The sequence below is a fragment of the Culex quinquefasciatus genome, chromosome 3, assembly GCF_015732765.1.
Source record: "Culex quinquefasciatus strain JHB chromosome 3, VPISU_Cqui_1.0_pri_paternal, whole genome shotgun sequence".
Lineage (NCBI taxonomy): Eukaryota > Metazoa > Arthropoda > Insecta > Diptera > Culicidae > Culex > Culex quinquefasciatus.
The window spans coordinates 95088563-95103744 of record NC_051863.1 but is presented as its reverse complement, the minus strand read 5'-3'; the positions used below and the strand labels follow the sequence as shown (position 1 = coordinate 95103744).

Genomic DNA, 15182 nt, shown 5'->3' with positions numbered 1-15182 from the left:
ATTGAAGAAAATGTTGTAATAGTTGATAAAAATCAAAAAAATATAAAAACTTACGAAAACTTTGCTAACACATGAAGACCGCATGCTTTTTTCACTGCTCATCTCAACGTCAAAGTTCGGGACTGGTGGTGACACCCACCGGCAACTTTGTCGAAGCAAGCGAAAAGGAGTTTACACATTGGATGGATTTTTGATCGAAATCCATCGCGATGTGTAAAATCCACACATCGATTTAAAAACAACCGGGTTTACATTCAGTGTGTCGGATCGACACATTTTGGGCGTGATTTTTATCTTCAGTGTATATTCCATGATCATACTGCATTATCTACCCAAGTAACCATCTAGCACTAAAAGAAATCATAAATGAGCTGCTAAACAGCATTCACCAGCTAATCAGTCACAAAACAGCTACGGTGATTGCAAATTAGCTGTAAAACAACTGCTTTAATAATAGCTGGAATAGAGCTGATTTGATGCTGCTACTAGCAACACTGCAACCAAATATTTCATCAAACTGGCAACACTACATTGTGCCGTGTAAGAGCGAAAGAGAGAGATCACCAACAAGCAGATTCAAAAATATTCTTTGCTCTCTCATCCATTAAACCAAAACAAATCGAGCGGGGAGAAAAATGGAGTCAGCTCAGAAGATTTAGTTTACGCAGCTGTTGAAGCCGTTTTATTATGTTGGTAAGTTTAATTTCATTATTTTAGTTTCTTGATGATAAAAAAAACTTCTGCGACCTTTGCAGTAATTTCCACCAGCTGACATGAAATTACGGTTACGGAGGAAAAATGTCAAATTTATGCGGAGATTTCATTGCGCGAAAGCAACAACCAGCTTCGAACGCCCAACATGGGCATTTCCTGAGGAACTTCCAACACACGGCTGATCGATGCGGTGAATAATATGAAATTCAACGGTTAGTAAGTTAAGAGAGCCTGTGGAATGATTGCATTTAAATCATAATAAATTTATCCTGAATCCGCAAAAAATGTGTTTTGAAAAATATAGAGAAAGTTCCTAGTGGCATGGTCGATTGGAATATGCTCCTTTTACATAGGATTTGTTTATTTAACTTAACAACAAAACTGCTTATGTAGCTCTGAAAACAAACCTGGACTTCCATACCTCATTTGGCCGTGAGGACAAGGTCTCAGGATTCATCGAACATCATCAACATCCAGCATCACATCGGCACCACGGCGAGTTCAAGCAAATAATCCAACTTCCCCTCTCAGTCAGCTGAGTCGGCAAAGTAGCAAACAACCCAAAAATAGAATTGAGAGAAGCAGGGGAGAGAGATCGAAAGAGACCACAACATTTTTGCCTCTCAATTTTTTTTGACATTTTGCAGGGGTGGAACAACAACAGTAGGGGCCCAGCTGTAAAACAGAAATATAAAGTCCAAACCCAGCTGCAAATCTGCTGTAAAAGCGCTTTTGGTGCAGATGTCAAAACTTTTTAGCTTTTATCCGAAGCTGTAAATGCGCTGTTAGTGCTGAACAGTTGATATTGAGCTGTTAGTGGTAGTTTTTTGGACTTAGCTTAAAAATTTTATTTTTTCCAAAATTTTACCCGAACATCATGAAATGATTATTTTGACTTTATTTCAAATTTATGCTGGACTTAGAAAAATTAGCAGTCACTGACAGAATTTTCAATTTCCGACACATAGAATAATTTTCATGTGCTCTCAACATGGGCTGATATTTTTAAGTTTAATTTTATTTAAGCTGGACTTTGAAATTTTTGCGTATATTTTTTAATTCTTTACTTTTTACAGAAAAAGCATTTTTTTGGGACTTAGAAAATTTTTGGGAGTTTGGAAACATAATAAATTATTTTGATGTTTATTTTTGCTTTGAACCAAAATTTCGGAAAAATCGACGAAATTACAGGAAATTTTTGTACGATTTTTACAAAAACATCAGTTTGTTCCTAAAATAATGTCCCTAACAAAACGTCTTCATTGAATTTTTTAAATTCGAAAGACGGGTTTTAATAATTATTGATATACCCCCTACAAAAATCGTTCCTGCACTTAGAAAATTTACGGGATCCGTATCACGACAAGATTTATGGTAAAATTTATTTGATTTATTTGAAATTTTGGCTTTCGGCTAGTAAAATATTTTCAACACTTAGAAATTTTTCGGGAACAGGAAACTGAAAAAAGAAATTTGGGACCTAGAAAATTTTTGGGAGTTTGGGAAACATGATAAATTATTTTGAAGTTTATTTTTGCTTTGAACCTGTAAGAAGAAATCTTTGTTGGGTTTTCTTTCTAGCAAATTAGAAAAAAGGGGAGAAGAGCACAAGGAGTCCAGCTAGGTGGATTGCTCTTTAGGGTCGGCATACGGTACTCCACGGGACATAACAATAACTTCTAATAAATAACGAATAATTACTCTTTAAAATACTTACACTGAATCACACACTTTACAGGTGTTGGCTGCTTGACGGATCGAGCTGATTTGGCAGCACTTGTCGAGCGCCGCAGCCAGATTGCTACGATCGGTTTTCCCACCTTGCACAACCTCGGCGCGCAACGGCGGCCGTTGTGCGCGACGACGAAGAAGGAGAAGAGGAGAGAACGACGCTCGGCGCCATCTTTTTTTCATCACTCGCTTACAAGTGCTCGCGGAAACAACACGTTCTTTACGCTTTAGTTTAATTAGTTTTAATAAAGTAGTGTTAAAGTAAAGTTTCCGTTCCCGAGTGCTTCTTTTTTATATCCACGGCCACAAGAACTGTCTGCCGCAAAAGTCCACTTCAGTCCGCTTTTCCTGGGCCACGACCGGGCCCGAACATTGGTCCTTCGAACCGGATTGGATTTCCGGCGGTGGATGTAAAAAAGAAGGCTCCCGCCGCGCGTGTGAGAGGCAAACCGGCCTCAAAGCCGTGGACAGTGACCGCGAGTGAGAAGGGTGAGGCAAACCGGCCAAAAACCCCGCAAAAACAGTGCGCTGGATGAGAGACAAACCGGTCTCGGAATCTGGGCACAACCACGTGGAAGACCCGTGAGGCCGACTGGCCTAGAACTTTCCGTGGAAGAAGAAGGCAAACCGTCCTGAAAAAACATTCCGGAAGAAAAAGTGCTTGAAGGTGCAAAAAATCCGCATCCGGAAAAGAAAAAGTGAAAAAGTGAGGTTACATAACCTAAAAGTGCAAGATGCCGCCAAAAACACCGCGCACCCCGGCGAAAAAGGAAGAGGTGGACGATGGCGAAGATCTGGCGACCCTGGTCTACCTGCGGGACGAGAAACTCCTGAAACTCGTACGCCTAAAGGAGAAGCTGGCTGGGCTCGGGTTGCACGAACGGACCGCGACCCAGATCAACGTGAACCGGAGAGTGCTCGATGCCTCCAACGCCGAGTTCAATTCTCTCCACGAGCGCATCGTCCGCCTGGACTCCAAGAAGCGGAAGGAGCACGGCGATAAGTTGGTGGAATTTGAAACGTTGTTCATCGAGATCGACACAATGTTAGAAGGATGGAAGCAAAGCCTGGAAATCCGGGCTGGTCCAGCAACCGCCCCAGCACCTGCTGCCCAACGACCTGTTGTCATCCAGCAGTCCCTTCCGCGGCTCGTACCCACGTTCGACGGAAAGTACGAGAACTGGAAGCGGTTCAAGACGATGTTCCGTGACGTCGTAGACCGGTCGAACGAAACTGCCAGGATGAAGCTGTATCGCCTGGAGGAAGCCCTCATTGGTGAGGCAAAAGGGACGCTGGACGAGAAGACAATCGAGGACGGCAACTACGACGGCGCGTGGGAGTTGCTGGAGGAGCGGTATGAAGACAACCGGAGAATGGTGGACATCCATATCGGTGGACTGCTGAAGGTCCAGAAGCTACACAAGGAGAGCCACGCGGAACTACGAGCGCTGGTGGAGACCGTGGTCGGCCACGTAGAAAACCTCAAATACCTGAGGCAGGAGTTCACTGGTGTGTCGACGCAGTTCGTCGTGTACCTGCTGGCCCACGCCCTGGACAGCGAAACCAAGAAACTGTGGGAGGCCACGGTGAAGAAGGGCGAGCTGCCGAACTACGAAGAAACCATCAAGTTCCTGAAGAACCGCGTCTCCGTCCTGGAGAGATGCGACGAGACCAGTGAACCTGCAGCGAGGCAGCGAGACCGAAACCCGAGGCCAGCCAACAAACCGTCCTACCAGAAGGCCAACGCTGCGACCACGTCGTCGAACCCGGAGATCCGCTGCGAGATGTGCGGGGACTCCCACCTCACCTTCAAGTGCGGCACCCTCGCTGGCCTCACGGTGGCCCAACGCAGCGAAAAGGTAAGAAGCAAGAACCTGTGTCTCAATTGCCTCCGCAAGGGCCACAGCTGGAAGAAGTGTACGTCCAGGTATTCCTGTGGAAAGTGCCGCCAACGTCACCACACACTGCTGCACGACGACTCGGAACAAAAATTCGTGCAGAAACCCGTCAACCCGCAGAACGTTGCACCACTAGCCAACCAGCCGCCAGTGTCCCAAGTCGCTGGCCAAGAACCACCACAGTCTACTTCGGCAACCTGCAACCACACCCAGACGGTGAAGACCGTCATGCTTCTGACAGCGCTCGTCCACCTGCTGGACGACAAGGACCGACCTGTGCCATGCCGACTGCTGCTCGACAACGGATCGCAGGTCAATTTTATTACGGAACAATTGGCAAAACGGTTGAACACACGTCGAGTAGCTGCAAACGTTCCCATCTGCGGAATCGGTGCAGTGAAGACATACGCCCGAGAGTCGATGACGGTCCAGCTCCGATCCCGGTACAACAGCTTCACGGTGGACGTGGAGTGTCTCATCGTCCCCAAGGTAACCGGGATGATTCCGTCGGCCCCGATCAGCACGTCCGACTGGCCGATTCCTGCGAACATCCAGCTGGCCGACCCGAACTTCCACACACCGGACCGGATCGACATGCTGCTCGGCGTCTCGATGTTCTTCAAGCTGTTGAAATCGGGACAACTAGAGTTGGCGAAGAACCTTCCAGAGCTCCGCGAGACCTACCTGGGCTGGGTCGTCGCGGGTGATGTCGGCGACACCGTTCCTGACGCGCAGTTCAGCCACACTGCAACGCTCGATGACGTGAGCGAAGCCATCGAGAGATTCTGGCGGGTCGAGGACATCGACAGCGCCACACAAGTCAGCACAGAACAGGAAGAGTGCGAGGCATTCTTCCGTGCGACACACAAGCGGGACCCTACCGGCCGGTACGAGGTTCGCTTGCCATTCCGCCCCGTCGTCGGCAACCTCGACGACAACCGCAGCCTGGCTCTTCGGCGATTCTTGTCGTTGGAGAAGCGGCTCAACCGGGACCCGGACCTGAAACGGCAATACGGTGAGTTTATTTCCGAGTACGAATCCCTGGGGCATTGCAAGTCGGTTGAAGAGGCCGACGACTCACCTGGCCAAGGTCGTTACTACATGCCGCACCATGCCATCCTTCGCCCTTCGAGTTCCACAACCAAGCTGCGGGTAGTTTTCGACGCTTCGGCAAAACTCTCCCCTTCGAGTGTCTCCCTCAACGAAGCCTTGCAGATCGGGGGAACCGTCCAAAACGACCTTTTCTCGATTCTGCTCGCATTCCGCAAGCACCCGGTCGCCTTCACCGCAGATTTGTCGAAGATGTACCGCCAGATCCGGGTGGCCCCTGCGGACACTCCCTTCCAACGAATCTTCTGGCGGAACGAACCGGCCGACTTTATCCGCGTGCTCGAGCTCACAACCGTGACGTACGGGACGGCATCTGCACCTTTCCTCGCGACCCGCTGCTTGGTTCAACTCTGCGAAGATGAAGGAGAGAAATTTCCGCTGGCTGCCAAAATCGTTCGCGACGCTTGCTATGTCGATGACATTCTTTCTGGGGCAGACTCACCTGACGAAGCGATCGAGTGTTTGAAGCAACTCCAAGGCCTGCTCAGCCGTGGTGGGTTTCCGATCCACAAATGGAGTTCGAACGAGTCGGCGGTCATGGATCAGATTCCGGAGGGTGAGCGGGAGAAACTCATCGATCTAGACGGACTGACCGGTGGCGTGGTCAAGGCTCTGGGGCTCTACTGGAGTCCAGGGGATGACGAGTTCCGGTTCACTGCCAACCAAGCCGACGCCGACGCCGATGCCACCAAGCGGCGAGTGCTGTCGGAGATCGGCAAGTTCTTCGACGTGCTGGGCTTGCTTTCACCGGTCATCATCAAGGCCAAGATCCTGATGCAGCGAGTTTGGCTCGCTGGTCTGTCGTGGGATGTGCTGCTGGAAGGAGGGTTGGCAAGTACTTGGGAGCAATTCCAAATCGCACTTCCCTTCGTGCGAGACATCCGGATCCCACGTTACGTGATCGGCCCTGGAAACATTGCCCTTGAACTCCACGGATACAGTGACGCCTCCAAGGTCGCATACGGCGCAGTGATTTACGTGCGCAGCCTGTTCCCGAGCGGAAAGTCCCCCCAGATGCGGCTACTCTGCAGCAAGTCCAAGGTAGCACCAACGAAGCAGCTGGACATCCACCGACTCGAGCTCCTCGGGTGCAGATTGCTGTCCAAGCTGGTGGTCAAGGTCCTCGCAGCGTTGAAACTGCCGTTCCGGAACGTCGTTCTGTGGAGCGACAGCCAAGTGGTTTTGGCGTGGCTCAAGAAACCCTTAGACCAGCTTCAATCGTTCGTCCGCAACCGTGTCGCCGAGATACGAAACGAAACCAGCAACTTCATCTGGCTTTACATGCGAACCAAGGACAACCCTGCCGACTTGGTGTCACGTGGCATGTTTCCCGCCGAACTGATGGTGTGCGAGAAGTGGTGGAAAGGACCGGCGTACATGCAGTCCGAGGAGTACCGGGTGGAACCTGTGGAAGATTTGCCGGACTGTGAGATCCCCGAGTTGCGGAAGGTGAAGATGGTGACGATGCTTACCTGCAATTCCGTCGAGTTTCCGATCTTTGAAACGTGCAGCTCATACCGTAAGCTGCAAAGGGTGATGGCGTACGTGCTGCGCTTCACGGCCAACTGCAGAAAGAAGAATCCGGCGGAACGAGTTCGCCAGCGCTACCTGACCATTCCGGAGTTGCGGGCGGCGCAGGACGTGATTGTGATGGTGATCCAGCACGATGCACTGTCCAAGGAAATCCAGCAAGTTGCCGAGAACGATACCGCTGGACGCATCCAAGGTTTGACCCCGTTCCTGGACAAGGGCCTGCTACGAGTGGGTGGCAGATTGCAGCAGTCGGAGTTGCCGTTCGAGACCCAACACCAACTTCTCCTCCCGAAGCATCGTGTTACCAACCTGATCGTTCGAGCGTACCACGAAGAGCACCTGCACGCGGGGCCATCGGCCTTGCTTGCGACGTTGAGGAGGCGGTTCTGGCTGATCGACGGACGGTCGACAGTCCGGAGCATTACAAGGAGCTGCGTGACGTGCTTCCGCGCGAAGCCTCGCGGTTCGAGCCAACTAATGGGACGGTTGCCATCCTGCCGTGTGACGCAAGCCCTCCCATTTGAAGAAGTCGGCGTAGATTACGCCGGGCCCATTTTCGTCAAGGTAGGAACCCGAAAGCCGCAACTCGTGAAGGCCTACTTCGCGGTGTTCGTGTGCATGTCGACCAAGGCCGTCCACCTGGAGCTCGTCTCGGACCTCACGACCGAGGCATTTTTGGCCGCCCTCCAGCGCTTCGTGAGCCGACGCGGCGTGCCTCGCACGATCCATTCCGACAACGGGACGAATTTCAAGGGGGCCAAGGCGGAGTTGCACGAGCTGTTCCTGCTGTTCAACCAGCGTGCGTTCAACGACCAGATAGCGACCTACTGCCAACCGAAGGAGATCACCTGGTCGTTTATCCCTCCGGGGGCGCCGAATTTCGGTGGCCTCTGGGAGGCGGCTGTAAAAAAGCACGAAATACCATCTCAAGCGCATCCTCAAGAACGCACAACTCACCTTCGAGCAGTACGCCACTGTTCTCGCGGAGGTCGAGGCGGTGCTAAATTCGCGGCCCTTGTTCGCTACGTCGGCGGACCCCGCGGATCCGCAAGTTCTGACGCCGGGACACTTCCTGATTGCGCGACCCCTTACGGCCATCCCGGAACCAGTCTACGAAGGGACACCCACCAACCGGCTGTCGAAGTGGCAGCACCTGCAACTCCTGCGCGAACAGTTTTGGCGAACCTGGAAGCGCGACTACCTGACGAGCCTCCAGCCGAGAGGCAAGGACAACAAGGAGAAGCCGAACGTGCGTCCGGGAATGGTGGTTTTGCTGGAAGAAAAGGACGCGCCGCCACTACAGTGGAAGATGGGAATTATCCTGCAAACTTACCCGGGGCCAGATGGATTCGTACGCACCGCGGACGTGAAGGTTGGTGGAACAGTCGTCCGGCGTCCGATCACCAAGCTATCCGTCCTCCCGATTGAGGACAACGAGCAGACTGCAGACCACGGAGCGATTCCTGCTGGGACTTCTCCCCAGCCCGGGGGGAGGATGTTGGCTGCTTGACGGATCGAGCTGATTTGGCAGCACTTGTCGAGCGCCGCAGCCAGATTGCTACGATCGGTTTTCCCACCTTGCACAACCTCGGCGCGCAACGGCGGCCGTTGTGCGCGACGACGAAGAAGGAGAAGAGAAGAGAACGACGCTCGGCGCCATCTTTTTTCATCACTCGCTTACAAGTGCTCGCGGAAACAACACGTTCTTTACGCTTTAGTTTAATTAGTTTTAATAAAGTAGTGTTAAAGTAAAGTTTCCGTTCCCGAGTGCTTCTTTTTTATATCCACGGCCACAAGAACTGTCTGCCGCAAAAGTCCACTTCAGTCCGCTTTTCCTGGGCCACGACCGGGCCCGAACAACAGGGAAAAACAAGCAAAAGACCAGATATTATAAATAATTTAAGACGACACAGCATGATTGACCTTGACCTACATTTTATTTTATTTAAGACGGGTTTCAATAATTTTAACAACTATACTTAAGGGGGGGGGGGAAAGGGGCCATAGTAGGGGGGGGGGGATTTAAAGACGTTTTAGCTGTTACACGTGTATTTGTCTTTTTACTTGCATGCTTAGGTTAGGATCGATGCTGCTCGTTGGTCGACTTGCTGCTGCTGTTGATCCGCTGCTGGTGGCTGGTTCCGGAGCACGGCGGGAACGTCGGCGATGCCGTTTAGCGTTCTGTCAAACGTCATTCTGCCGAACGATTTTCTGCTAATCGGTCCAGTACCGCCATTTTCACTTTATATCAGAAGAAAACAATATTTTTGAAGGAGTTTTACCATACCATATTATATTAACATTATTTATTTTATGTATCTTTTCTATTCGTAGTCACCACATGCCTATCAGACTAAAAGACTCTTCAAATTCACAAAAACACGATTACAATATGCTTCTTGGGTTGGTGATACTAATGCTCTGGCGATGGTTGTAGAAAACGACATATATTTAAGACAATCACCATCATCCGAAGAAGATTATCGGCTAACATTTACAGGAGAAGAAAACACGCTGTACAACGGTGTACCTGACTGGTTGTATCAAGGTAGTAAATTTAATTTTATGAAATAAACTCAGTAGTTTTTTCCACAAGTTGCAATGTTAATATGTAAAATAAAATGTATTATTTTTTCAGAAGAAATTTTAAGACTTTCGAAGCAATATGGATTTCGTTAGACGGGACGTATCTAATGTTTGCTTCGTTTAATGATTCCAAAGTTGGACAAATGAATTTTCCATGGTTCTCATCGAATACCGTATTAACATCAGATAAACAAAATGATCGTTTTTTTTTTCCTGCGTCCCGGCAAATTAGATATCCTACGGCAGGCTCCCATAACCCAGAAGTCAAGTTATGGATGGCTAAATTATCTAATTTCAGCAACATAGAAATTGTGGAATTAACTCAGCCTGCTGTGATACTCGGACGGTATGTATGTGGTTAAAAACCCGATTTAATATCACCAGAGGTGAAATAGAGCCTTTCTTACAAAATGATGAAACTCCGAGAAATATATTGGTGCGATTAATTTTTCAAAAACATAATGATACCATCCAGTGAGAATTTTACCTAAAGCTTTGAATCTTTTTAGGCTAAACCTCAAATGCCATTTTTTTTTAATTTCAGAAGTACATTATTTGTCGCAAGACATTTAAATTTAATTAAGAAAAACATATTGGATTGACATTATTAGAAAAAAAATAAAGGGTACTCAGTCTATAATGCTAGTCTATGATTAACTTAAAAAAATATGTATCGCTATTGCACTTTGTCGATCAATTACGAGAAGCCAGAAAGAACACTTTCACGCGCAGCGTAAAACGCGCAAGCGTAAAAGCGCTGGCGTTGAAGCTTCGACTTGACGATTTGACGATTTGATGTTCAGTATATGATTTTGTATAAATCCAAAAATTTAATAGGGTAAAAATAAGACGAAAAACACTAAAATCGCTATATCTCTGGAAATACATTTTGGAAAAGCTTCAAATTTTGGGCCCAAACAGTTTATGGCGCATGTTTTCGAATGGCTTTTTGTTTGAAACTGAATTCTTTAAATTTGATAGTGTTATCTGTAAAATAGTCCAAAAAATACCTCTAAAAATGGCTTTGACCACATTTACTGGTCCAAATTGTGAATCGAAAAATAAAATGTTCGTCTCCGACCCCACGGCTACAGATCTGACTTATAAAAATTGTGGGTTTTACGAGCGGTTTTCCAGTGATGGAAGACACAAATTTTTAAGAGCGGATACAGACATCGCTCATGTATTTCAGAAAAAGAGCTCTCAAAAATCATACATTGAGTTCCGGGTTTCAATCGAAAGAGCGCATCTAATTCTTCAATTTAGTAATAGGATTTTTTCCTGGGACGAATCCTCGCCGTGCACGAATTTTTTAAGATTTCTGAAAAAAGCGTTTTTCCAAAAGCAAACCTTAAACCTTTCTTTTGTAAGAAAGGCAAAAAAATAAAAAAAATGATTGCATTGTACATTTTAATACGGAGACAATTGATTATTCCAGTCATTTCCAAAAAAAATCGAACTTTGTTAACAATCCTTATGTGATCCTTATTCTGATTGGTGCGCTGGAAGTGGGGACGCGAAGTCGTGATTATGCAGGTTAATTTTTTTGTGTGCTTTTGTGTCGCTATTCGTATGGGGTGAGTGATTGTGTTAATCGAATAATAGCATCATTGGTGCGCTGGAAGTGGGGACGCGAAGTCGTAATTATTCAGGTTAATTTTTTTGTGTGCTTTTGTGTCGCTATTCGTATGGGGTGAGTGATTGTGTTAATCGAATAATAGCATCATTGGTGCGCTGAAAGTGGGGACGCGAAGTCGTGAATATGCAGGTTAATTTTTTTGTGTGCTTTTGTGTCGCTATTCGTATGGGGTGAGTGATTGTGTTAATCGAATAATAGCATCATTGGTGCGCTGGAAGTGGGGACGTGAAGTCGTGATTATGCAGGTTAATTTTCTTGTGTGCTTTTGTGTCGCTATTCGTATGGGGTGAGTGATTGTTGTAATTGAATAATAGCATCATTGGTGCGCTGGAAGTGGGGACGCGAAGTCGTGATTATGCAGGTTAATTTTTTTGTGTGCTTTTGTGTCGCTATTCGTATGGGGTGAGTGATTGTTGTAATTGAATAATAGCATCATTGGTGCGCTGGAAGTGGGGACGCGAAGTCGTGATTATGCAGGTTAATTTTCTTGTGTGCTTTTGTGTCGCTATTCGTATGGGGTGAGTGATTGTGTTAATCGAATAATAGCATGCCTTACTGAATTATTTGTGTCTTGAGCGTGTTTTTCGTTGAGTAATTGGTGTTTTTTGTGATTTTTTTTTGTGATCTTAATTAATTGTTTTGTAATTTTCAAAGCCCTTCCTATATCATCGTTGATCGGAAGGCACGGCGTCGGGTAAATTGCGTATAATTTTTTCGAATAAGGTTTATTTTTTTATGGTGAAAAAGCCATTTCTATATAATCATCGAAAGACGCACTGACATTTTGGATTAATTTATAGTGGAGTGAAATAATTGTGAGTGAGTGATTTTGTGTGTTAACCAGAAAGACCTTCCCATAGCATCGTTGCTCGGAAGGCTCGCCGACGGGTCTGTTATGAAAGTCCTCCCCATAGCATCGTAGCTCGGGAGGCATCGAAAAGCCAATACCTTATCCTACTAACCCAAAAATAATAATCACGTGATGCTTGAAGGAGATGCTGTGGATTCAACGGTCTCAAGCGGTATCAACAAGTATATAGCGAAAAACTGTGTGCTTGATGAGTCTGCAACTTCAACTATCGGACTAACATTCCTCCCTTTCGTTGAACTGCAGGCTTCTTGGGAGGGCGCCGGTATTGACTAATAAAGTAGGGATCTTCAGAGGTTAAACAGTGAACGGATGGTTGGCTCCCACTGATCATTTTTGATTCATTGTTTAACTTCAGCTGATCTGTCAATAACGGAGTAGCAGCTCATTGGCAGTCAACCATGCTCATGCTCATGCTCATGCTCAATCCTTATGTGATCCTTATTCATATTTAGAATTATGTTAACGTTTTAGTGCATCACCCGGGACTTTAAAACTAATATACAAATTCCTCGAAAATGGTGAAAGTTTTCGAAACTAATTCCGAAACTAAAGGACATTTTAGAGCATGCTCTACTAGGGTGGAATCTAGTTATATGGAAAAATTTAAAATAACAAAAATCCAATCAGCAACACATTTTTTGGGTCCCTTTTAGGGTCCCAAACCCGAGCAGGGGTAAATAACACGGGAATACCATATTTTGGTATTACTTGGCATAATAACAAATACCAAAATGTGCCCTTGGTTGCCCAGTAATAGATGGTATAATACCATGAAATCATACCAAAAAACTGTATGGGGAAGACAAAAGCAATACCAAAACGTGCCATTCCAAGGGCAAATGAATACAAGACAAATTACAACTTTCCGGGTAAAGGCTAATACGCAGATGCCCACATTAACTCAGTGCGGACGTTACGCATCGGCGGCCGTTACTGATCGTGTGGTCCGCCCTAGAACCGCCCTGGCGGACCTAAGGCGGGCCGCCTGGGCGGTTGAAATTTGACATTTGAAATTTTTCAATTTCGTCCGCCCTCCATCCGCCTTGGCGTGCCATGGGCGCATCGCCTGGGCGGTTCAAACTTATCGCTGAAATGTTTCAATATCGTTCGCCCCTCAATCGCCGCGGCGAGCCAAAGGCTGATTGCCGTGGCGGTTTGCATCTGAAGGAATTTATTTCGAATTTGACATTTCAGTCAGTTTTCAACGAGCTTCGGTGGGTGTTGTTATTTAATCGGCGGCTGCTGATTTTCGTTGTTAAGTTTGTGTTGGGAGAAGTGTTGTGTTGTTTAGATTGTTAACTTAAGTAAACAAACAGTTGAAAGTGCGTTTGAAATAGTGATTGAAGGTTGTTTTGCAAGAATAATCGTTATTGTTGGTGTAATTTATGTGACACCCCTTAAAAATATTGTTGGCAGATGTGCAATCATTTGGAATACTTAGAATTTGATATGTTTCATTGTTGTTATGATTTGATTTATTCTTTTTTGTATGTTTGTATGGAAATTTGGTGTACATTTTGGTAAAAAGTATATCTTTCCCAAGGAAACCTCTTGAAGAGTATCGAGGTGGCATTTACAAAGCGGATTTTGTGCCAATGTTTACTCAATTAATGTTAATGTTTCTTTGTGTGAATGTTAACACTCCAAAGGTTGCGGGTTCAGTGCCAGCAGTGGAGGCAATTAGTGGTGCAGAAGCGATTTTTGTCTTTCTTTTGTTTGACATTTTTTAGGTGTGCATGATGCAGGACGTGGGTAGGAAGTAATTTCAATTATTTTCAATTATCAGTTCAGCAGCAACAATATCATTTAAAATTGTGTTTAATTTTTTCAGCTTCCTGGATCATTTATAAATGAACTGCTTATATGTATTTATCTATTCTTCATTTGATTTATTTTAATGTTTATATCATTCCTATTCCTTGTCCTTTTTCTACCATTCCTCCATGCCATATATGATTAAATTTCATGAACTAACGACAGTTACTGAAATAGCAATGGAACCGTCTGAAGAATTTTTCTTTAAAATATATTTATCTTTCTTCCAGCTTCCGGGAATCTTCTTCAATTTTAATGCCTACATTTATCTATTCACTAGATGATTTATTTAAATGTTTATATCCTTCCTTATCCTATTCCTTTTCTTTCAGCAATGGAACCATCTGGAGCATTTGTCTTTTTAAATATAGTTGTTTGTTTTGCAGCTTCCCGGAATCATCTTTAAAATTACTGCTTATTTGTATTTATCTTTTCACTGTAAGATTTATTTTTATATTCATATCTACCATTCCCCCATACAATATATGATCAAATTGAATGACAAGAAAGAACATGGGGTGTAATCTACTAGGATACTTTCTTCGGATTAGCTGCGCTTGTGTTTGATTATATTAGAGTATGAATTGTTAACATTCAATACGTTGCATGTTTATATGTAAGTACCAATAATACATGAACATTTTAAATAATTAAGTTTTTAAGAATTATTTAAAGAATTATTTTTATTTGCAGGAAATGGAAAATCTTCGCAACAAGTTTGCTTATCAATATATTATTTTGTTTCTTTATTTTTTTCATCATTTCACCTCAGTGAACTAACAACGCACGTAAGATGTATTGAGAACAAAATTATTTTGAAAATTATGTTTTTTTCATATTTTTGTTTTATTTCTAAATTTCAGCACACAAGAATCTACAAAGATCTGCATTTCTTGTATATAAGGCACTTTGTGTTTTTTTTTCAGTTTTAGATGAACTTGAAAAAACACTATCAGAATCCTGAAGGAACCTGAACGGGTATTCTGCTTGGGCGGATGAAATATGTGGGTAATTCTCCGCCAACTCACACAGCAGTTGCCCCGACCCCTCTTCGATTTGCGTGAAACTTTGTCCTAAGGGGTAACTTTTGTCCCTGATCACGAATCCGAGGTCCGTTTTTGATATCTCGTGACGGAGGGGCGGTACGACCCCTTCCATTTTGAACATGCGAAAAAGAGGTGTTTTTCAATAATTTGCAGCCTGAAACGGTGATGAGATAGAAATTTGGTGTCAAAAGGACTTTTATGTAAAATTAGACGCCCGATTTGATGGCGTACTCAGAATT

The 15182-nt window shown here is 45.3% G+C and overlaps 1 protein-coding gene across 1 annotated transcript; it reads left to right on the top strand.

The window, feature by feature from the left end:
• The first annotated feature begins 3179 nt into the window (after positions 1-3179).
• On the top strand, positions 3180-8735 carry LOC119769099. The gene is given in 2 exon segments (XM_038261001.1): positions 3180-7892; positions 7894-8735. Coding segments are annotated over 2 exon segments (5316 nt in total). The 3' UTR covers positions 8497-8735.
• The last annotated feature ends 6447 nt before the right edge of the window (positions 8736-15182 follow it).